This window comes from Nyctereutes procyonoides, unplaced genomic scaffold (genome assembly GCF_905146905.1).
Source record: "Nyctereutes procyonoides isolate TBG_1078 unplaced genomic scaffold, NYPRO_anot_genome, whole genome shotgun sequence".
Lineage (NCBI taxonomy): Eukaryota > Metazoa > Chordata > Mammalia > Carnivora > Canidae > Nyctereutes > Nyctereutes procyonoides.
This window is the reverse complement of record NW_026575142.1, coordinates 67,096,690-67,121,115: the sequence shown is the minus strand read 5'-3', so window position 1 is coordinate 67,121,115 and position 24,426 is coordinate 67,096,690. Positions and strand designations below refer to the sequence as shown.

The 24,426-nt window shown below is 38.5% G+C and overlaps 1 protein-coding gene across 7 annotated transcripts in view; it reads left to right on the top strand.

The window, feature by feature from the left end:
• Positions 1 to 24,426, top strand: part of PLD1 (phospholipase D1) — a 203,867-nt gene that overhangs the window by 112,474 nt on the left and 66,967 nt on the right. For 5 of the 7 annotated variants that reach the window (XM_055307788.1, XM_055307784.1, XM_055307786.1 and 2 more), the window contains exons 12-16: positions 6,178 to 6,259; positions 13,841 to 13,951; positions 17,859 to 18,062; positions 19,050 to 19,263; positions 19,833 to 19,946. In XM_055307788.1, the coding sequence (XP_055163763.1) occupies positions 6,178 to 6,259; positions 13,841 to 13,951; positions 17,859 to 18,062; positions 19,050 to 19,263; positions 19,833 to 19,946 (725 nt within the window). The remainder of the gene's footprint in view (positions 1 to 6,177; positions 6,260 to 13,840; positions 13,952 to 17,858; positions 18,063 to 19,049; positions 19,264 to 19,832; positions 19,947 to 24,426) is intronic. The other 2 variants (XM_055307789.1, XM_055307787.1) reach the window with 1 other exon arrangement.

The window sequence follows — 24,426 nt, the reverse complement described above, 5'->3', positions numbered from 1 at the left end:
TGGGTTCTCCCTTCAGGCTGATGAATCAGATAGGGAAAAAATGGGAACGTCCCCATTGGTTAGTATATCAAACTCTGTTCTTCCTGAATTCTCATGTATCTCTCCATTTATTTAAATCTTATTTTTTTCAGCAATGTTTTGTACTATTTTTTTGTTTTGTTTTGTACTTTTTACACTCAGTAGTCGCCCTTTATCCGTGGTTTTGCCTTCTGCAGTTTCAACTACTTGAGGTCAACCACAATCTGGAAGCAGAGGACCCTCCTTCTCACTCATTGTCAGAAGAGGAGTAATAGTCTGCCTAATGCCACATCCCAATGCCTACGTCATTAACTTTATCTTATCATGTAGGCATTTTATTATCTCACATCATCACCAGGAGAAGGGCGAGTACAGTACAATATAATATTTTGGGAAAGAGCAGCCATGTGAAATAAATTACAGCTTTATTTGCAATTTTATTTATTTTACTTTTTATTACAGTTTTATTACAATCATAATGGCTTAATTTTATTAGTATTGTTGTATTAGTATTGTTGTTAATCTCTTACTGTCCCTAATTTATAAATTAAACTTTGTCATTGGCATGTGTGTATGGGAGAAAACATAGTATATATAAGATAAGCATATAAGGTTTAATACTATCTGCAATTTCAGGCATCCACTGGGAGTCTTGGAATATGCCCCACAGATAAGGTGGTACTACTATACAGGTCTTGCCATATTTTGTTATTTATCAACAAGTAATTCATATTTTTTAAATGTTACTCTAAATGGTATTTTTTAAAATTTACATTCCAGTTTTTCAGTGCTGGCATATAGAAGCACAATTGATTTTTTTTATGTTGATCTTACATGCTACAGCTTTGCTTAGTTCACTTATTGTGATAGTAGGTTTATTGTAAATACCTTAGAATTTTCTCCAAAGGTGATCATGTGATGTGTGAATAATGACAATTTAATTTCTGCCTTCCTAATTTGTATACCTTCTATTTTATGTTATTGCCTTATTGCTTTGCTGGGACCATCAGTAAATTTCTCTACAGCAGTAATGAGAATGGACATCTATGCCTGGTACTTATTGTTGAGAGAAATCAGCATTCAGTTATTGTATTGTGCTTTAGTTAGGTTTCTTATAGGTGCTTTTTATTATTTTGAGGAAATTCCTTTCTACCTATACCTATAATTTGAGAGTTTTATAAATGGTATTGAATTTTGTCACATTTTTTTCTCTATTTATTGATCTTTTTTTTTTTTTTTGGTTAATGTGAATCAAATTGATTTTTCAGGTTTTTTTTTTTTAAAGATTTTTTTTTATTCATGAGAGACAGAGAGAGTGAGGCAGAGACACAGGCAGAGGGAGAAGCAGGCTTCCTGAGGGGAGCTGGATGTGGGACTCTATCCCAGGACCCCAGGATCTCCACGTGAGCCAATGGCAGACACTTAACCACTGAGCCACCCAGGCGTCCCAATTTTCAACTTTTAAAGCAACCTTACATTCTTAGGATAACCTCACTTTGTTGTGAGGTATTATCCTTTTTATAAGTTGTGGTGTTTTTTAAATTCTGAATTCAGTTTTAATAGACATAGTACTAAAGTTTCAATTTCTTTCTACTTCTGTCTTGGTAACTTATTTCTTTCAAGGAAATTGTCCATTTTATCTAGTCTTTTTCTTATAAGATTTATAATATTTCCTTATTATCTATTTAATATCATTTTAATATCTGCAAGCCCTGTAGTAATTTTTAATTCATTTTTTATATCAATAACTTGTGTTGTTCCTTTTTTTTACTAAGTTAACAGAATTTTTAGTTTTTTATCTTCCAATCCTTTTATAAACATTTATTTTTAAAACCTGATATATTACAGCATATATAAAATTACATATTTATCTGAGAATATATTATATATTTTCAATGACCATATGTTTAGTCACTTTTTTAAAACCACTTATTCATTGGTGTGTGATTGTCATACAAAAAGAGCTGCATGTATTTAATATACACAACTTGATGAGTTTGGAGATGAATATACATCTATGAAACCATCACTATAATCAATGCCATAAATATATCTATCAGCTTCAAAAGTTTCCTCCCATATTCCTTATTTATTTTTATTTTTTGTAATAAGAACACTTAAGATCTACCATCTTAACAAATATTTAAGTATGCGATATAGTGTTAACTACAGGCACTATGCTGTACAGTGGATCTCTAGGACTTACTTATCTTTCATAACTGAAACTTTGTACCCTTTGATCAAGACCTTCTTGCTTCCTCCTTTCCCCAGGCCCTGGTACTACCACCTATGAATATTATTAGTATTTTTAATGCATTATCCTCAAAATTGAGGACCTCCGGAAAGCTATTTTAAGATCCTCCAAAATACCTGGTTCTGTATGCAGGGTACACAATGCTTACAGATTAAATAAAGAATGATAAAGACTTAGTTGCCAAGTATAGATACAACCCTTGTTGTATTTAGTATCTATAATAAAATTACAACCCTTGTTTATCTATAATAAAATTGCCATGTGATCCAGCAATCCCACTTCAAGAGATCTAAGGGAATTGAAATCAAGATCTTGAAGAAATATATGCATTGCCATGCTTATTACAGCATTATTCAAAATGGCCAAGACATGGAAGCAACCTTTATCCATCAAGGGATGATGGATAAAGAAAGTTTTGTTTTTACATTCAATGGAATATTGTTCAGCCTTAAGAAAGAAGGAAACCTGCTATTTGCAATAACATGCATGAACCTGGAGGACATTCTACTAAGTGAAATAAGATAGAGAAGAACAAATACTGCACAATTCCACTTATATGAGGAATCTAGAATTATGAGACTCCTTTTTTTCTTTTTTTCATCTAGTTGGAAGTTTTCCTGTTTTATTAATCTTTTCAAAAAGCTAGCTTTGGTTTCATTGAGTTTTCCATGTTGTTTTTCTGTTTTAGATTACCGTGAATTCTTGTCTATTATCGTCTTCCTTCTTACTTCTGGTTTAGTTTGTTCTCTTTTCTTAAAGTTCTTATTTTATTTATTTTTTTTTTTAGTTATCTTTACACCCATTATGGGGCTTGAAACCATGACCCCAAGGTCAAGAGTCATCTGTTCTCCCAGCTGAGCCAGCCAGATACCCCTCTATTTTCTTATTCTTAATGTGAAGGCTCTGATCACTGATTTTAAATGTTGTTTTTCTTTTAAAAACATTCAAAGCTATAAAATCTTTTAAGAGGAACATTTATGTAGAAGTACATGTTAATACCTCTGAAATCAGGATGCATCTTACTCTCAAGATCATTTCACAGCTATACTTATACTTTTTTTCTTCTCAGTGGCACAAACAGTAATGATGCATCTTACAAATATTAGTGTCCCAGATTCAATGAAATGTGGTTATTATACAATTCTTTTGAACTCTGAGTATCTAGTAGTTGCTTAGTGAAGATCCTCAAATGATGCTTGTGAGTCATAACTCAAATGGCGACTTTCTCCTTGCCAGTGAGAGAGACATTGTTTATACTTTGTTTAAAGCATGAATTTTGATCTTTTATCTTTTTGTGTGTTATCCTCAAAACTGAGGGTTCCTCAAGAGCTATTTTTTCCAAAGTATCTAGTAGAATATTCTGTACACAGTGTACACAGTACTTATAGATTAAAGAATGATAAAGACTTCATTACAAAGTATAGCATTAACAGTGGCCCCCAAATGGAAGATCTCTGATTTTATAATTAATGTGTACATCAAAAAATTGCAAGGGGCATCTGGGTGGCTCAGTCAGTTGAACATCTGACTCCTGATTTTGGGTCAGGTCATGATCTCAGGATCCTGGGATCGAGCCCCATATGGGGCTCCATGCTCAGTAGGGAGTGTACTTAAGGATTCTTTCCCTTTCTCCATACCCCCACCAGAGCCACCCCCCCCAAAAAATAAATCTTTTTTTAAAATTACAAATATCTATGTTTTTTTAAAAAAAATGTTTTTTATTTATTTATGATAGTCACAGAGAGAAAGAGAGGCAGAGACATAGGCAGAGGGAGAAGCAGGCTCCATGCACCAGGAGCCCGACATGGGATTTGATCCCAGGTCTCCAGGATCGCGCCCTGGGCCAAAGGCAGGCACCAAACCACTGTGCCACCCAGGGGTCCCTATCTATATGTTTTTAAATGTCTTTCACCTTCAGTGACCAACCAGTGCACAGCAATGCACTTTTCTACCTAAAAAACAAAACAAAACAAAACAAAAACAAAAAAACAAAAAACAAAAAAAAAAACCTCTTTAATTCATTTTAGATATTTTGCTATCAATTGCTGCATTTTTTGTTTGTTTGGACGCAGATTACTTTTGTGTTCCTTTTGCAATCTAAATTAAATGTGCAAGTATTTATAGTTCATACGCTGCACTATTTGTTTTCTTATTTATGTTATCCAGTATGTGTTTAAGTACTTTATCTTTCAGGTTTTATTTCTCTTTCTCAACTGAATGAAATAGAGTATAAAAATATTTTAAAAATCTCTAACTTCTTAAAACTCTGTTGGTTTCACATGCTTGGAGGACTCCTTGGCAAGGCAGTATTCAGTCTAGAATTCTGAGGCTTTGGTCTTTGTATAGTCTACTCCTGCCCCTTCGGGTCTGGCATTTCAGCAGATAGAGTTTTCTTTTCTTTTTTGTTTTTAAAGATTTATTTATTTGAGAGACAGAAAGGGGGGAGGAGGAGTACATAGGAAGGAGGGCCAGAGAAAATCTCAAGCAGACTCCCTGCTAAGTGTGGAGCCTGATGTGAGGCTCTATCTCAGGACCCTGAGAACATGACCTGAACTGAAATCAAGAGTCAAACGTTTGACCCACTGAGCCACCCAGGCACCCCCAAATTTTCTTTATTGTTTGTTTTTGTTTGTTTTTCCTCTTTATAGGGGAGTTATATCTCATACAGATTTAAGTCAGAGGGATCCGTGGGTGGCTCAGCAGTTTGGAGCCTGCCTTCGGCCCAGGGCGTGATCCTGGAGACCGGGGATCGAGTCCTGCATCGAGCTCCCTGCATGGAGCCTGCTTCTCCCTCTGCCTGTGTCTCTGCGTGTGTCTCTGTGTGTGTCTCTGCCTCTCTCTCTGTTTCTCTAATAAATAAATGAAATCTTAAAAAAAAAATTTAAGTCAGATTCTGACTTTAGAACTCAACCCTAAGGGGAAAAAAATGACTATACTATAATCTGAGCTGCCTATGGCACTGCCACAGAGAAGAGCCCAGGGATCCATTCTTACATTGGAAAAATTTCCTCTGTCAGCAAACTTGCCTTCTTTCCTGCTCAGAAAGGCTTGGGGTCCTGTGGACACTGCTTGCTGGTATAGGAAGTCAGTGTTTCTGTTTTATCAATTAGAATACTCTGGCTTGGATTAACAGAATGCTCAACTAAATTTGGCTTAAAGAGTGAGGATTTGTTTGTCTCATTTAATAAGAAATCCAGAGTTAGGCAGTCCTAAAGTTGGTGAATGGTCGAGTGATTTCAGGGTTCTGGGCTTCCCCTTAGACTTTCAATATGGCTATCCCTGTCTTGGCATTGTATCATCCTACAGCATCTGTCCTACAGCCACTTTTCCTGGTTTGTGTGTTTGTGTGTGTGTGTGTGTGTGTGTGTGTGTGTGTGTGTGAGAGAGAGAGAGAGAGAGAGAGAGAGAGAGAAAGAGAGAGAGAAGTCAAACAGGAAAAACTTTCCCATTAACCCCATGTGGACCTCCTCATACATCTTATTATCTAGGATGATGTCACATCATGTTCTAGGTGCACAGGAGGCTGGGAAAGCAAGTCTTTAGAATATTCACATGGTACAGTGAGAGGTAGGCTCTGATTATAGAAAGGAGGTGGAGAATGGCTGTTGGCTGGGCAATCAACAGTATCTGTATAGGTGTATATGTTTGCATGTGTGAGTAAGAGAGAAAGAAATCTCTTTTTTGTTCTTCTTGTTCTTCTTTCTTCTTCTTTTTTTTTAATGGCTCAAGGCTCTTGTTCCCAGCTAAAGTTGTATGTGAACTTATAGCAGAATTTTGACCTGCCACCCTGGGGGGTGGGCGGGTGGATGATGGCATTTGGGCTAAAATTTCCTTTGTTTCCTATGACACAATCAGAACTTTATGGTTTGTTTTAGTTTCTTAGAATTTTGGTTTTGTGATTTCAGGTTGAGCCCAGAAATCTTCCTGAAACGCCCAGTGGTTGAAGGAAATCGTTGGAGGTTGGACTGCATTCTTAAACGAAAAGCAGTACGTATTCCAAACACATGCTCATGTAATTTTTGAAATGTTTATTATCTCTGAAATGTCTTTCATACATAAGTATGACTTTTTTCTTTAGAATTTGACAAAAGGTCAAATACATGATGTTTTCAAGTTTATTTGGTTCTGGTTTTTTTTCCTCTTACTCTTGGCTACATAAATATTTTCACCTAACTCACAGTATGAATTATATTAGGAACTCTAATTTTTGATTTTTAATCAGTTATGGGTAGTTAATTTTATGGGCAAAAACATTGTAACAGGATTTTATTATTGAATAATAAAGGGTGAGATGAAATGTAACATTTTATTTTATTCATTATTCTGCCGTTGAGCAACAGATAAAGTCATGAGGAGAATGATTACAGTTAGAGGGGCCAAGCTAATGTAGAAGAGTGTCAAAGAGGAGGGACATTAAGAATTGGCTGTTTCTTTGGTTCCAGTTATGGGACAGTTCATGGTAAAAATGGGAAATTGTTTCCTCTCCAGTTGACCCTGTAGATTCTGGGTGAGCACTGAGTACATCCTTCTTGGTATAAAAAGTAAGTAACTGAAGCATTATAGGCTCACCAATGACTACTTTGCATTCGTATTTTTAAAAAGATTTTATTTATTTATTCATGAGAGACACACAGAGAGAGAGAAAGAGGCAGAGACACAGGCAGAGGGAGAAGTAGGCTCCCCATGGGGAGCCCAATGTGGGACTCGATCCCAGGACCCTGGGTTCATGACCTGAGCCGAAGGCAGACACTCAACTGCTGAGCCACCCAAGCATCCCTATATTCGTATTTCTAATGAATGTTATTATATAGCTGTCTCTCAACCAAATTAAATTAAGTTGAATTAGAATAGATCTGGATTTATTATTAATCAAGTCCAAATTAGGAAGTGCTGACCTTTTTTACTATTAGTTGAAATTGTCTTAGTTTTTCTTATTCTATCATTAAACATTCTAGTATTTGTAGATCCTGGGTGGTGGGGAGTAGCATTTTTTTTTTTTTAGTTGTGACTCATTTCTTCTTTCCCATTCTCCACATTCCCCTTTTCTTTTCCCACTCATGACTCTCCCTTCTTTTTTTTTTTTAAGATCTTATTTATTTATTCAAGACAGAGAGAGAGAGAGAAAGAGGAAGAGACACAGAGGGAGAAGTAGGCTCCATGCAGGGAGCCTGACTGGGACTCGATCCCAGGTCTCCAGGATCATACCCCTGGCTGAAGGCAGTGCCAAACTGCTGGGCCACTGGGGCTGACTGAGTCTCCCTTCTTTCAGTGTCTTTTTCCCATGCCTTGCTTTAAGATCTCTGAAGATATCCACAGATAGAGTCGAACCCCACTGCTAATACATTGATGGAAGAAGAAGCTGATAAACTTTATTTCAAACACAGGTTCTGCCCAATAGCATCATCTTTGTGGCTAGTCTATTTCATTGTCTCAACAGAATTCCATTCGCAGGATTGGAAATTCTGATCCTGAAAAGCATGATTTGCATATTCGTTAAATAATTTAGCATAGAGTTATTGAGTGTCTCCTATGACCCAAGTACTACACTAATTACTAAAGATGCCATGTGTGTGAATAGGATTCCATCCCTGCCCATGGAGGGCTTGCTAAAGGACTCATGTCCTGGGTTCAGTCCTAGCCTTACCAAATTTCTATCTATATGACCCAAGTACTACACTAATTACTAAAGATGCCATGTGTGTGAATAGGATTCCATCCCTGCCCATGGAGGGCTTGCTAAAGGACTCATGTCCTGGGTTCAGTCCTAGCCTTACCAAATTTCTATCTATATATTAAATGGGCTATAACTTTCTCTATGGTCCTGTCTGTGAAATGGCATCTTTCTCATCTGTCCTCAAGACTCCATTTCAGTTTGACTGCCTGGGTGGCTTAGTTGGTTAAGCGTCTGCCTTCAGCTCAGGTTGTGATCTCAGGGTCCTGGGATCAAGCCCCATGTCGGGCTCCTGCTCAGTGGGGAGTCTGCCCCTTCTTCTGCTCATTTGCTCACTCTCTCACTCTGTCTTGCTCTTTCTTTTCTCTTTCTCTCTCATTCTCTCTCTCCAATAAATAAAATTATAGTTAAGTTGTGTTCCAATCTTGCCTAGTAGTTGTCAGCTATACTAGTAAATCGTCTTTATGGTACCTATCCAACACTTCACTGTTGTAGGTTTCAGTCAACATGAATTTGTTGAGTGTCTACTATGTGCAGGGCACTTGGCTTAACAAATGGGCATGTACATAAATAAAAGACACAATTCCTGACCTGAAAGAGGTTAAAACTCAAGAGTCAGCTGGGTACAGAGACAGTGCCAAGATTCAAAGGTGGGAGAGAGACCATTGGGTCACTCTAGTGGGGAAGCCCCTCACAATATGAGGAATTTAGGGCAGTTAGAGTGGGCAAAAAAGTTTGAAATGAAAGGAAGAAGTGTCTAGGTGTAGAAAATGTGGTGAGGAAACATTCTGGAGGCAAGAATTCTGAAGGCTTGGTCAGTGATGGTAAAGTGACAAGGTTGATTATACCCGAGTGTTGGCTTAAGTAGGATGCCAGGTCAAGTTGGAAAGGTAGTTGCAGCCAGATGTGGAGGCTTGTGGGCCAAGTCAGTGGTTTGGATTTTATGGAAGAAAGTGGGGTAACTACTGGGGAACGGGACCTGGTAGAGGAAGGATGATCTGATCAAGATGGTGTGTTAAGAATGTGAATCTGGCAGTGGGAGGAAGTGGGAATAATCCAGGCTCAAGGAGCTCAATTCTAGCTGACTTGAGTGTGAGGCGCCTACAGGACATCCGAGTAAATCAGAAAGCTAGTAAATCCCTCTGGAGGTTGGTCTCCCTGTCATGGAGGCCTGGCCCTCCATGCTATGCTAGTTCTCATGTGTTTGCTTTCCCCTTAGGCTATTGGCCAATTCACGTTTCTATCACTAGCATGGCTTTTCTTTGCTGTAATGGCCCATGAACCCTGGTGAGGTCCTCTAGGTGAACAGCATGGCCAAGTAAATATTATTGTGTGATAATGGTGCTTCTTTTTAATTTCATCTCCTTCATGAAACTTTAAATTTTTAGATTGTGCACAATGATTTTAAAAATTTCCTAAGGAAATAGTAATACTACTTAAAATATTAATTTCCTACTGGTATATTAGGCACAATTGCTCTTCCTTGATCTAGCTGTGCCATATTATTTTGGTCATAAATTTTTACCTCCTGGACCATTCTAAATTGATATTTTCTATGTCTATAAACACTGCTTCACATAATTTAGTTTCTGAAAGCCACTACCTTCACAAAGCACTAGGTTGAAAATAACATTTATTCTCCTGTTAATGAGTCCTGCGGTCCACAAGGCTGATTAAAATAAAGACTTTTTCTATCTCAGTGTGTAGATTTAAGGGGAGGAATTTAGTGTCTCTGCCTCATAGCCAAGATATAGGCAAACATTTCTTATAATGGCAGTTTTTAGGGAAGAAATACAATATTTTGTTTCTCTAGTGATAGCCAAGTTGGTGTTTTCCTATTTCTTTGGCCTTTTGATAAGCAGTGTTCATTTAAAATAGTATAAGGCAACCTTGACTTACAGACTGATGACAACTCAAGTCAGCATACCAGGGTTTGCCATAGATCTGCGTTTACTGCCCCAAGAGCTGAGATAATTTGCATCATAGTTATGACAACTGTATTCCTGTACCCACCGTGTATATTTCAGCCTTAGAAATATGTGATATTTCTGATGGGACTTATGTCAAAAGAATCTTCCAAATGCAGTAACCTGGAGGCTTAGAGAAAGGAGCTTAGGTCCTCAGGGGGGATGTTGTCGTCAGACAATTTCTTTCTGTCCTGGATCAGAAGGCACATTGTAGAGTTGCAGTTGGTGATCATCAGGAGGAAAAGATGTTCAGGTTTGTCAAATGAGGCAAATAATCACATCTTCAGGCAGAAAAATCAAACAAGATCTTATCAAAGTCCTGGGCTAGAAGGGCCTTCTGGGAAGACCAGAATATGTCTTGAACCTTGAGGACTGTGCTTCAAATGGAACTGGTTAGGGATCCCTGGGTGGCGCAGCGGTTTAGCGCCTGCCTTTGGCCCAGGGCGCGATCCTGGAGACCTGGGATCGAATCCCACATCGGGCTCCCGGTGCATGGAGCCTGCTTCTCCCTCTGCCTGTGTCTCTGCCTCTCTCTCTCTCTCTCTCTGTGTGTGTGACTATCATAAATAAATAAATAGAAATTTAAAAAAATGGAACTGGTTAAAAAAAAAAAGGCATAGGAGCATTTGTGCTCTTTCACGAAGCTTACATTTGAATGACAAGGATATGATTTCCTTTTGTCCTTTACTTTTCATTTTCCCAAAATATCGTGCCCTCTGGGGAAGTCCTTGTGAATGATAAAATTAGGGTAGTTCTTGGGATTGCATAAGTTATCTTGGCTGCATTCAGAAAATATTTTGATCACGATACTTTGAATAATTAGAGAAAAATCTGGCTCAAAGAAGTCTCCTTGACTTCAACTATAAAGAATTCTTATTTTTTGTTGTCTTTACATGTGTTTTGCATATGTAAAGCTCCTAAGAATTCCTACCATGCATAGCATTATGTCTACTTGATTCAAAACTAATTAAAAAAGAGGACAGAACTTTCATCTCTTAAAGCTCAGGTTTCATGAAGTTTATTCCATGTTTACACTGTGAAGTGAATTCTGCTAACCTTTGGGTTACATGACTTCAGCAGAGATAAGAAACATGGCATCACGTAGCCCACTCCATGCCATCCATTTTCTACTTCCCCTATTAATACTTTTCTTCCTCTTCCCCTAGGGTCATGAAAAGGCATTGGTAAAACATTGGATGCTCCCAATGTGTATTTCAAATTACAGAATTAACAGCAGTCCCTTTTTCTTTTCTAACTTGACTTTCAATTTTCGCAAGTATTTCCCACATTTTGTGTAAGTCTGCTTTATTATGACCTACAAATGGCTTTGTTGCCAAGAAACATTTTTCCTTTGCCCTTTCTAGTTTAGAGTTTATGATACTGTTGTAACACCCTGACCAAAGAAGAGGAATTTATTGTTTTATGATCATAGAAATCTTGTCACTAATTAACCACTCATTGTAATATAGGTGGAAGTAAATACTTGTAAACCAGACCACCTAAAATGAACTGTTTTCTTCAATTACTTCCTTATTTGTTCTTTGTATATATGCTAAAAAAGACTTAAAAGTCCTTTTACCCTGTTTCCTTTGGAGTTAATTTATTTCAATGAGAAAAGACAAAATATAGAAGAAAATGTCAGGCATTAATAGATGGATGGTAATAATGTAATCCATTACAGCTAACACCTCTATTATTTCAAAAAATCCATTAGTTAGGTAGGTAAATGGAAAACTATAAGATTTAGGCCAGTTTCTACTACTATCCTTCAAGAATAGTAATTTCATAAACCTGAGAAGCAGACTTTCATCCATTTAAAACAAATGAACCATGATGGAAGAAGTCAGGTGTAACATTTTATAATTTAGGTTGCACTTTTGGGTTTTAAAGTTTATATTATATTTTTTGATGGGAGTCTATTTTTTTTCACTGTTATCCAGAGCTGAATCCTGAAATATTTAGAGTAAATATGAACAGTAGAGGTAAAAAACAATATTCTAGTTTTCATTTAAAGCCCTCCATCAGTGGTTTATTACAGAGCAGTAAGTGGCCAAACTGTTAGAAGTTAATCTGCTCATTTCTTGCTTACACTTTTCACTTCCTATTTCTTTACTCCTATCTGCCCTTACATACTTGGTTGCAATAATAGTTGCATAATAATAATTACTAATAAGCTAGTTCCAAAATTCAGCTGTTAACTAGAAATAAGATGACGTATATATTTTTATCCTATTTTTTTTCGAGTCAGAATGGATCTTATAGTACTCAAAGTTCCTTAATGCAGCTTAAATACATGTATTTAGTATGTTCCTCCAAAAATGCACACACTTTTCACATGTTACACCAGGAAAACAGAATGTTAGTATTTTGAAGTCATGTGTTCTTATAACAATTTGGGGGCCAGAACATGCTTCTTAATATTGGCAGACCAGTATTGGGGAACTATCTTTATATATTTGGCTTACTCTAGGATATTATATCCTGCAACCTACAAATATTAACTCCAATGTTATTTCACATTTTTATAGCATTGCAAAAGTAACCAGTTTTAATAAATTAGATGTGTTCGACCCACAGTTGACTTCTTAAATTAGTGACTCCAATTTCTATTATAAACTATGCCTAATTACCATGGATTGTTAATTTAAATTGTAACTAAATTGTTCTTTTCCACTATCGTTTTATTAGATATGCCTGCATCTCTAATACTTTAGGAAGTACTATATCATGGAAAAATTCTTGCCTTTTATCCCTAGGATATTAAATGCCAAGGTGTAGGCATTTATAGACATTAATATGTATGTGGTATGTTTCAGAGTGCCTTCAGAGCTACTGGAGGTAGAAAACTCAAATTCAAATCTTGCAAACTGCAAAGGCAATACTGAGAATGCAAACCTAAAAAAGTAAAAAGGGTCATACGATAAGTGGGGAGTAAATAAAATAAGAGTTTCCTGGAGGACTACATTTTGAACTCTGTGTTGGTGAGGGAACTATGTGAATGGCCAGGGAAAAGAGGAAGGACATTAATGTGGGGGCAGTTGAGTACAGGTTAAACCTTATCATTACCCAGAACTAGAGGAGAAAATACTGGTTGTTGTTTGTTTGTTTGTTTGTTTAGACAACCAGCTGTCAGACATTGTCTTTTTCATAGTTAATGTTAATAAAAATTGTTATCTGCATAGCATGTTAAAGTTTATCAGGCACTTTTGATTTAATTTGACCCTCACAATGACCTTGTCTATCAAGTCCAAGGTCTAAGGCTGGATCAATGTTAATAGTGTGCTGTTGTTAAAACTCAGGCATCTTTTAATGTTAAAGAAACCGACTTCCAAAGAAGTCATTTCAGAAACAGATATTAATGTTGTAATTGTGGGTTAAGAGAATGAATCGGTATATTCATCTTTTGGAGATTAAGAAATAGGTTTTTCATCTAAATATTTTTAATGAAGAAAAATTCTATTAAAACACTCCAGGAACATTTAAGGGATATTTAGTATAATTTATTGCATCAGAGTTTTGTGTCAAACTAATTGAAGTATAATAAAAGCAAACCAGAAACTCTAATCCTGTAACATGAATCAGGCCAAAACTTTCCTCAATGATAAGTGTTTGAAAATGTTCAGAGTGTAAGATCATCAGACACTTTTAGCAGATGAGGTTACTATTTCAGCCTTTCGGCTGTAATTCATCAAATATTGACACTATCTCTTGGTATGACAAGTTATAGGATTAGAAAGGAGATAAATTTTTATTTTTGATATTTGTATCTTAAAATACACTTATATTTCACCTTCTTGTATTGCATTTTTCATTAACTATTTTATTCTTGTTTGTGGAAGAAAGTTTATAATATTCAGGAAGGAAAAAGAGAAAAATCATGACCTACTTTTTAGAAATTCTCATTCCTCTTTGTGTTTTCTCTTGTAACAGCAACAGGGAGTGAGAATCTTTGTAATGCTCTACAAAGAGGTGGAACTTGCTCTTGGAATCAACAGTGAATACAGCAAGAGGACTTTGATGCATCTACACCCCAACATAAAGGTATTAAATTCATCCTTTTGAACAATAGTTCTTCTTTATTATTCTGAGGTTTTTCAGAGTTGTTTTGCCTTAAGCAGTGTAATCTGTTGAATTCCCTAATATATATTTTGAATAAATAGCATTATATCCTTCCTAGAAATAAAACAAAATACTCTAGTTCCTTATACTTCTGATATTGATGAAGTCAGCAGAGTTCATATTTCTGTTTCTCTTACCCTGATAATTTAGCCAAGAACACACCTTCTGGAATTGTTTTAATATTCAGGCGCTCTGCCAAGTTCCCATGCTCCTCATTTAGATTATCCTGGAAGCTTTTAGATATGGTCTCCTTGTGACATCCCTTGAATGCTGATAGCAACAGAGAGCTCCTCTAGGATTTAAGAAGTTTTTTCTTAATAGTGTATTGTGTAAAAAACTAATAAAGTAAATAAACACAATAATAATAAACTTGAAAAAAGCTATTTGATACTTACCAAAGATTTAAGGCCTATCGATAGTTCTTGCTTAGTCATTGAGATATGTCAAAGCAATGAATTAATAAATCTCTAGCAGGCTTAAAGTGTTTAGCAATCATATATTTTATTTGGCTAAAAAAAGATGTTCCATGTAGATAGTAATCAAAAGAAAGCAGGAGTGGCTGTACTAATCTTATATGAAATTGACTTTTTTTATGAAATTGACTTTAAGTAGAAAAAGTTTATAGAAAACAAGGAAGGATATCATACATTAGTAAAAGCTTCAATGCAGCAAGAAGATATAGCAATTATGAACATGCGCCTACTTAATAATGACGACCACAATATATAAACCAAATATTGACAGATTTAAAGGGGAGAATAGACAGTTCTACAATAATAGTTGGACACTATAATATCCCACTCTCAATAATGATTGGTATAGACATACAGTGAAATATATTTCAGTCTTAAAAAGGAAGGAAATTCTTTTTTTTTTTAATGAAACTCATTTATTCGTAATCCCTCACCTAGAAAAAAAAAATCACTATTCATATTTTGGTGCAATTTCTCCCCAGGTCTTCTTCCCCCTTACACATGCACGCACACATTTCTATTTATAGAATTGGATTATACCACACATGCTCTTTGGAAACCTTCGTTTTCACTTAAAATGCATAGAGCATTTATTTAAGTTTATCAACACCCTCCTTCCTTTTAAATGGCTACTGGTCTCCACTGTAATGGTAGGCCATGATATTCAGCTCCTACCGTGGGGAAGTTTAGGTGGTTTCCAGTTTTTTTCCATCATCAAAAGTGCTCCTGTCTTGTCCCACCATTTCCTGTGCCTCTGTCAGACTATTTGCTTGCAAGTAGAGTTGCTAAACAGCAGGTTATACACACACTAGGAGTTACTGGGGTGTACTGCCAAGTTGCCCAACCAAAGGGCATTACCAGCCTTTATTACTTTGAGAAGTGAGTGAGAGCATCTGTCTCTCCCCATCCTCATTTTCACAAGGTATCATTAAAAAAAAAAAAATGTTAATGCCGTTAAAGATTGTGAGGCTGGAGGTTAGCGTCTTGAACCCAGCACAGCACTTCTCAGGCAGAAAAGGTTCAGGCAGGGGGGTGTATTTAGAGCCCCCACAGATGGATTTGGGGGAAGCAAATCACATACAGGAGAATGCCTTTAATGTATGGGCAATGGCAGTGACTGGGAGGTTCTCTGTCAGTTTTAATGTGCAGACTCCAGAGACAGCTTCGGCCATCAGCACTGACACTTTAAAGAGGAGTTGACACTGGTAGCAGGGGAAACGTGGTCTCACATGGAAATGAAGCCCCGCGCTGCCTTCTCTTACTCCTCTTCCTGGTGATTCCAAGCAAAGGCCCAGCGTTTTGACTCTCTGTTACAAAAATCATTCTGGCTTTTTATTATTATTATTATTGGAGTTCAATTTGCCAACATATAGCATAACACCCAGTGCTCATCCCATCAAGTGCCCCCCTCAGTGCCCATCACCCAGTCACCCCCACCCCCGCCCACCCCCAACAGGAAGGAAATTCTGACATACACTAAAACATAGATGAACCTTGAAGACATTATTCTATATGAAATAAGCCAATCACAGGAAGGCAAATATTGTATGGTTCTATTTATATATATAAGTCCAAGTCAGAGACAGAGTAGAATGGTGTTTCTAGGGGTTGCAGGAAGGACAGAATGGGGAGTTATTGTTCAATGGGTATAGAGGTTTGCAAAACGAAGGGTTCTGGAGATAGTGGTGATGATCAAACGATATGAATGTACTTAATGCCACTGTACTGTACATTTAAAAATGGTTAATATGGTAAATTTTATGTGTATTTTACCACACATAAAAGAAGTAGGTTACTAAAAAAAGTAGTCTCAAAATTTTTTAGAATGTTTCTACTTAGAAGATCTACAAAAATAGGTCAGTCTGGGATCATTTAAAAAGAATTCTGTTTGAAAGCAGGAGGTTAATATCTTCTAAAAATATCTTTCAAATCAAGAACTGACAAAGTATGCATATCCCTATATCCATATGCTTGCCATTTTAATTCAATGGCTGCCAAAATATCAATGTACCTATTAAAAATTTTGTCAGAGATAGATGTTGGTTAAACATTTTTTGAGTTTTTTTGTTGTTTTTAAAATAATATCAGGTGTAATGGAATTCTTTAAAGTGGAAACAAGAATCAGCTTATGTCGAGCTGACTTACTGAACTATATGGCCAAATTACTAGCTAAATGGCAGCTGCCCCAAAATGTGGTATGGGGTGGTGCTGGTGGAGAGGCTTAAAAAGTAACTAAAAGTCTCCCTCTTCTAAATACTGAGAGTGAAATTAGAGCTTTGGTGTATACATAGCACATTTTGGTATTTGAATTCTAGAGAATGCTATTCAGGGGAGAATGGCTAAAATTGACACCTAAGGAAACAACAGTTGTTGGCGAGGATGCGGATAAAGGGGAACCCTCTTACGCTGTTGGTGGGAATGCAAACTGGTGCAGCCACTCTGGAAAACAGTATGGGGGTTTCTCAAGAAGTTAAACATAGAGCTACCCTGAGATCCAGCAATTGCACTACGAGGTATTTATCCAAAGGATACAAAAATACAAAAATAGTGATTTGAAAGGGCACATGCACCCCAATGTTTATAGCAGCAATGTCCACAATAGCCAAAACATGGAAAGAGCCCAACTGTCCACCAACTGATGAATAGATACAGAAGAAGTGGCATATATATATATATATATATATGAATATGACTCAGCCATCACAAAGAATGAAATCTTGCCATTTGCAACGACATGGATGGAACTAGAGTGTATTATTGTATTATATTATAAGTGAAATAAATCAGTCAGAGAAAGACAAGTACCATGTGATTTCACTCATATGTGGAATTTAGGAAACAAAAACAGATGAACACAGGGAAGGAAAAATAAAGTTAGATAAAAACAGGGAGGCCAAAAAAAAAAAAGGGGGGGGAGGCAAACAGTAAGAGGCTCTTATCCATAGGAAACAAACTGAGGGTTGCTGGAGGGGAGGGGGTGGGGGGACGGGCTAATTGGATGATGGGCACTAAGGAGGGCACGTGATGTAATGAGCACTGGGTGTTATATACAAGTAGCGAATCACTAAATTCTACCCTTGAAACTAATACTACGCTAAATATTAACTAACTTGAATTTAAATGAAGTCTTGAAAGAGGACCAAAGCAGAACAGAAAAGAAAGGAAGGAAGGAAGGAAGGAAGAAAGGAAGAAAAGAAAGAAAGAAAGAAGAAAGAAAGAAAGAAAGAAAGAAAGAAAGAAAGAAAGAAAGAAAGAAAATAAATGCTATTCAAGGGAGAAGACAGATCTGTTTTATTACAAAATGAAGGACATTTTAAAAAGTGCATCACCTGTGGGTGTTTCTTTTCCCTCCCAAGGTGATGAGGCACCCAGATCATGTGTCATCCAGCGTGTATCTGTGGGCTCATCATGAGAAAATTGTGGTCATCGACCAGTCAGTGGCCTTTGTGGGTGGGATCGACCTGGCCTATGGAAGGTGGGATGATAACGAACACAGACTCACGGACGTGGGCAGTGTGAAGCGTGTCACCGGAGGACCGTCGTCTCTGGGTTCTTTCACAGTAAGTGGATTTCACCTCTATGGAACTGCGTAGAAGGGACACGATTTGCATGCCTATGCGTTAATAGCGGGACTGACTGGTTGGTCGAATGAGGGGTGGCGTATCCCTGTATGAGCAGACCTGGTTTCAAACACCACCTGGCAAGTGTGTAACATCGCATCTCTTACTCTCAGTTTCTTCTCTTGTAAGAGAAAAGAGATCCAATAGTGCGTTTGATAGCTCAGAGCAGCTCCTTTGTTTTCCATTTAAACAAAAGAGTCCTTTCTCGTGTGGAAAAAAAGTTCATAAAAATATGTGTCGATTGGGCTTTAAGTTAAACAAGCAGACTTATTACAAGCGCCTGCTGAGCCTTTTGAAATCTTCCTACTTAAAGACGTGCAAAAATAGGGCAGGAGTCAAGGAGGGGCTTCTTTTGAATGCAGGAAGTTAATAACTTCTCGAAGTACCTTTCACATCAGGAGCTGCCAAGACACCCATATGCCCGTATCCACACGCAGTGCTGACTTGTTTGAACCCTGACGGTGGCCAACATATCAATACACTTATTACAATTTTGATGGGCTCGTCTTTTTTTACTGCTGGATATGTTGGTGACCTTTCTGGAAAGAAAGAGTTGGTGAATAAGTAGCTGGGAAAATAATTAACAGAAAAAGCATTTATCAGAGGCAGAAGTTCGGTAGCTCAACGGTGACTATAACGCACGTAATTGTGTCTGGAATAAAAAGGTTAGTAGGGATGAAATTTCAAGAATTTGGCCTACCGAAGGAGGAGCTACAATGGAACGCCTGGTATCCCTGTGCTAGCCCTGACCCGGCTCCTAGGAATCCTCCACTGCCCTGTGGCTGACCTCACACAGTATTGTGTGTCGGTTAGAGGGCCTCTGTCATGTGTGAACTTTACACTTCAGCTCAGCTGGAATTAAAGGATCGCATTGCAGCATACCTTACGCAGTGTCTTTTTTTCTTTTTTTTTAAATAATTTTCTCAGGCTGAAACAACGGAGTCCATGGAATCCCTAAGCCTGAAGAATGAAAAGGAATCTAGTAAAAATGTGCCCACCTCGAAGAGTGTTAATGATATGGATTCAAAGCTGAAAGGAATAGGAAAGTCCAGAAAATTCTCTAAATTTAGCCTCTACAGGCAGCTCCACAGGCATCACCTGCACAATGTAGACAGCATCAGCAGCATTGACAGCGCCTCCAGTAAGTCTTCCTTTGCCAGGTTGTATCTCGATAATTCTGTCCTGGACCCTGTGTTTACCAGTCTTTAAAACCCGTCTTCCTGGAATGGAGTCATAGGAGCGATGCTGACAGGTGGCTATAAGGCCCTAGTCAATGTCCTGCCATTTTGAGGCTTTGTTGGCCTCATTTAGAACAAATTGTTTTATTCACATACGTAGTCATCACGACCCCAATTCATACTTCTGATGGTAGCAGAATGACTAAGCGTTTCCAAAATAATGCCAAGTCACGAAGAGAAAAGCATTAGGTGTCCTTCACTTCTCAGGGAAGAAATTTCATTTCTCTTCCTATCCAGTGATACATGAAGCTTTTATCTTTAAACATTAGATTGTCTACATCTTATAAATATGCTGTTCTTTCCAAATCTGTCTTAGAGCTCTGCAGTTTTCTGTTGCACAGAATTTATGACTGATTTTATAGACTTGCCTCATTTAAAAAATGGTCGAGGCTGCTCTTCAGTTTAGAAAACTTGATGTATATGTATTTCTCTGTGTAGAAAAAAAAAAAAAAGAACTCTCAACTTTCTCCAGGTTATTGTAATCACTGTAGAAGTCGTCAGAATTTAATCCATGGTTTAAAACCCCACCTGAAACTCTTTCGCTCTTCCAGTAAGTCTGAGCAGGGGCTCCCTAGACCTGACACGGGTAAGTGATGTGTGAAGCAGCAAAATGTCCTTAGGCTTCCGCTTTTGCTGCATGAGCCGAGTGTGTTTCTGGATTGGCTTCCTGTTTGCACAGTTTTCACGCCACACGTATTACTAGAAATTGTAACCTGATGGGCTTTTGTAAGAACTAGGTGTTTGAATGAGTTTCTCAGGACCTAACGTGGGGTGGTGGGGATGAAGAGGACTTTGGCCTTGGATCGCATCAAGGGATGAGTAAGGATCTCGCAAAGTCTGGCAGCCACCGGAAAATCCTAAGCTAGTTTATCGTGTGCGGACTGCCTGTTAGGACCCTGAGCACTGGTGGTGCTTGGGAGTCGTAGCGTTATCTCCCTTTCTGCCTATCAGGAAACTGAGGGGCAGAGATGATAAGGAACTTGCACAATGGTGTTCCGGTTTATCAGCCTCCCAGAGCTCACAAGGCAGATTTGTGAGTCAGCAGAAATGCGGATTACTGCATCACGAGCGTTTGGCCGATTTCCAAGGCCAGGGTTCTAGTGTGCTATTTAGAAGACTGAGGCAGAGCCCAGCTGCAGGGGCTGGATGTGAGTCACATGGGGAACCTTGGTGTTTCTCGGGCTCTGAGAAGAACCCTCAGTAGGTGGGCCCTGGGCCCTCCCACCTCTATTGGTTCTTGCTCCAACCAGAGAAATCCTGCTTCCATATATGGAAGTTCCATGTGAATTTGTGTTGGAAAAAAAAAAAAAAGAGTAACATTCTACTGTTAGTAATAAAAGGAATTTAAAGAGCACAGCTCCACATTTAAGTTGTGTAATGATTTAAACTTACAGTGTCTCATAGGACTTGAAACCCGAATTAAACATAGAGTAGCTCTTCATGAGAAATCTGAAGCTGAGTATTTGCCTGAGTTAATAACTTCCTTTCCTGAGGCCATAAACTGGGTTAGCTTCTTTGCAGCGTTAGTTTCACCTTAACGCAAAAGACCATGATGGGGGGACCTGGGTGGTGAAGTTGGTTAAGCGTCCAAGTCTTGATTTCAGCCTCGGTCATGGTCATGGTCATGGGATCAAGCCCTGCACTGAGCCCCATGTCTGGGCTTCATGCTCAGTGTTTGAAATTTTTTTCTCTCCTTCTCCACCTCCCCCTGTTCGCTCTCTTTCTCAAATAAATAAATCATTAAAAATAAATAAAGACCACAATGGACTGGGCTTCTAGTGAACCTTACTGGTGTATAGAAATCACCAGTAGCATGTATGCAAGATCACTATGGGTTAATTAGAAATAGCACTAAAATCAGTTCATATGGAATGTAATTAGTAATCATGACACATTTCTGTAATATATATAATTCAAAATCATTCAGCCATTCTTCAAGATTTTTTTTTTCTTTCAAAATGATGTTGCAAGAGGGAGAATTTTAAGTTGCAGTGGCTTTGCTTGATGACTGTTAGCTTTAAACAGTTGACTTTTTCTCCTCCTATACTCAACAACTGTTTGCTGATATTTCTTTTGAAGCAAGATTAAATAAATGGCTGAGGGGAGGAAATCATTTCTGCAATTTAGCTGAGACAGTGTTTCAGTCCCAGATATCTAGTCATAAGGGATAAAGAACAGTAGGTTAAAGCGTGTCTAAACACTGTTCTCAGGGATGCAACAGTATAAGATACAGAAGGCTTATTTTCTCTTGTCAAAGAGTTAATTATCTAATAGGTAAGCATCAGGTTTAAATGTTTCACTGACCTAGTGCCTTAGTAATTCAGCAGGGGGGAGATACACCTACAGGTAAGGGTTGCCAATGAAGCCTTGTCCATAAATGTAAAGCCTCATCCACAATTCGAAATCCGACTTTCAAAAATCAGGTTTTTTTAAAAATATATATACGTAACTAATTGAGAACATATTTTGGAAGTGGCCTTGAATATAGGCAAAGATTTAGTAGATAGAGCCTAAAAAGGGAGAAAACCGGGTACCCAGGCAGATGTTACATCTTAAGGCACCTGAATGGGAAATGCCAAAAAATGTGTATTTCAGCATCTCAGACATAGGTGTGGAGTGTGTAAATACTCCTAGAGGTCTGCTGTTTCTTATCGAAAATCCTAGGGATCAGATGTGCTTCAGAAATGAGAGGATTCTGGATTTTAGAAAGGTAATGCAAAGCCTATAATATACTGCTTGCAGGGTCCAGGAAATACCCTGTAAGCAAATCGTTTATATTTGTGCAACAGCAGATGGGCTAAACAAAGATTACAACCTTTCGTCAGTTTAGGTCTGATTTTACTAACAAATTAGCTGTAAGAAAACATTTGACGTTTCAGAGCTTTTGGGTTTTAGAATTATGGTTAAGGTGTTAGTAAATTTGTGTACAGGTTGGGTTGATGGGATAAATCTGCACCTGTATTGGGAGGGTCTTGAAAATCAGGTTGTGACATTGAGCTTCATCCACTAGATGTTGGAGAATCCCTTGGGGGGGGGGGTGAGGGGTAGGGGTTGGAGAGGATGGGCGGTGGGGGGATGGAGGGGTTAAGGGTGGTGTTGTACTAAGTTACATTAGAGACACACGGAGTCCAACTAGCTTGTCCCAAGAATGAAGTGAACAAAACAAACTTTTTCCAAAGACGGAATCCGCAGAATTTCAATGGGATTTGAGAAATGGCCGTCAGGAGGTAGGTGAGGAAGATCAAAAAGAAGGAAAGAGAGGGAGCCAACATTGATTTGGAGCTTTGAGCTTGAGTGACCATGAAAGGAAAGCAGAAATCAAGGACATCAAGGGAAGGCTTGGTTCTGTGAGGACAGTAGTGATTCTAGTGTCAAACACGTGATTTTAAGTGCTGGTGGGACAAGTAGGTGGACATGGCCAAGTGAGGCCCTGGGCCTGGCTGTACATCTTAGAGCCAAAGGAGAAGCCGGTGCTAGAGGGGCACGCTCAGGAGAAGGTCAGGAGAACTTTGTTGGGGAGGAGGCACCAGGAAAGAAAGCCAAGAAGGGGGGTTGGAGTAATGGTGCGGAGGATGCAGGCCTGGGCTGCGGATGGATGAGGATGGCAGGAAACTGGCATGAGCCCGCGCCAAAGACGAGCAGGTGCACTGATGAATCCCTGGGAGCCAGATGCAGACTCAGGAGGGGCCCCGCAGATCGGCGTCGTGGGGATGAAAATCCTCTCTTCGGCTGATAGCTGCTCCTGCGCTTTTGAGCAGTGATCCCAGTAACTAGGGGTCCTGGGCTCCATTGCCTTAATATTTGATTTGTTCTGAGGAAGACCTTGATTTGGTTGAGATAATTTAGGCCAAGATTATTTAGACTGAAACCAAAACCATGTCTGAATTATGAGCAGCTTGAATCCATTTAGTACCAACATAGTTTTTTGAGACGAGAATTTTCTGTTTTGCTTTTCTTATCCTAACTGGTAGGTGAAAGTTAATTTTTACACAAACATATGTATGTAAATGTAAAGCTCTAGCCTGTATATATAATCTATTATCTTACATATATATATATTTTTAATGTTGGAATCTGACCCTTATTTATCTCATTCTGTTTCCTTTTTTTCCTCTCTCTTTAAAAATGCAAAGTGCCATGCTTACTTTAAAGATTTGACTGGTGAGCAAACAGATGACCAGTACTTTGGCCTCTCAGTCTTAATGCAGCAGGAACATAAACCCCTGGGAGAAGTCAACAGAATTCTATTTTTAACGTGGCTGAGTTTTGTTCATAATTACCACTTTAAAGGGCACCTGGGTAGCTCAGTTGGTTGAACATCTGACTCTTGGTTTCAGCTGGGGTCATGGTTTTCAGGGTCTTGGGATGGACCTGGTGTCGGGCTCTGGGGTCAGGGCAGAGTCTGCTTCGCATTCTTTTTCTCTCTCTCCCTCTGGCCCTTCCCCTGCTTACATGTGCACGCACACTCTCTAAAATGAATGAATGAATGATGAATAAAATCTTTAAAAAATTAATTAGCTCTTTAAGACATTTTTCTTTTTCTTTTTTTTTAAGAGGTGGGGAGGGGCAGAGAGAGAGGGAGAGAGAATCTTAAGCAGGCTCCATACCCAGTGCAGAGCCCAACTTGGGGCTCGATCTCCTAACCCTGAGATCATGACCAGAGCTGAAATCAAGAGTCTGACACTTAACTGACCAAGTCCCCCAGGTACCCCAAGACATTTTTCTTTTACAGATTATTTCATTAACCTTTGAAGGTTAATTATTCCATTTGAGATAGAATGTTGGTAGCGTGTGTGGTGATTGTTTAAAAACTTTTGCTCTGCGAATCCTTGAAGGTTGCCTCCTGAATACCGGCACCTACACCAAGCAGAGAAGTTACACGCCCCACCCCTGAGGAGTTTGCAGACTGGCGGGGAGCATCGTCACACACTTGTGTCCCAGAGTCAGGGGCCCTGGGGTGTGCAGCTGCTGATGGTTCTATTCAACAGCTAGTGGCTGCCTCTCCCTGCTGGGGTCTGGGAGGTATCGGTGGGGCAGGTAACAGCTAATGTGGCTCTGGGAGGATG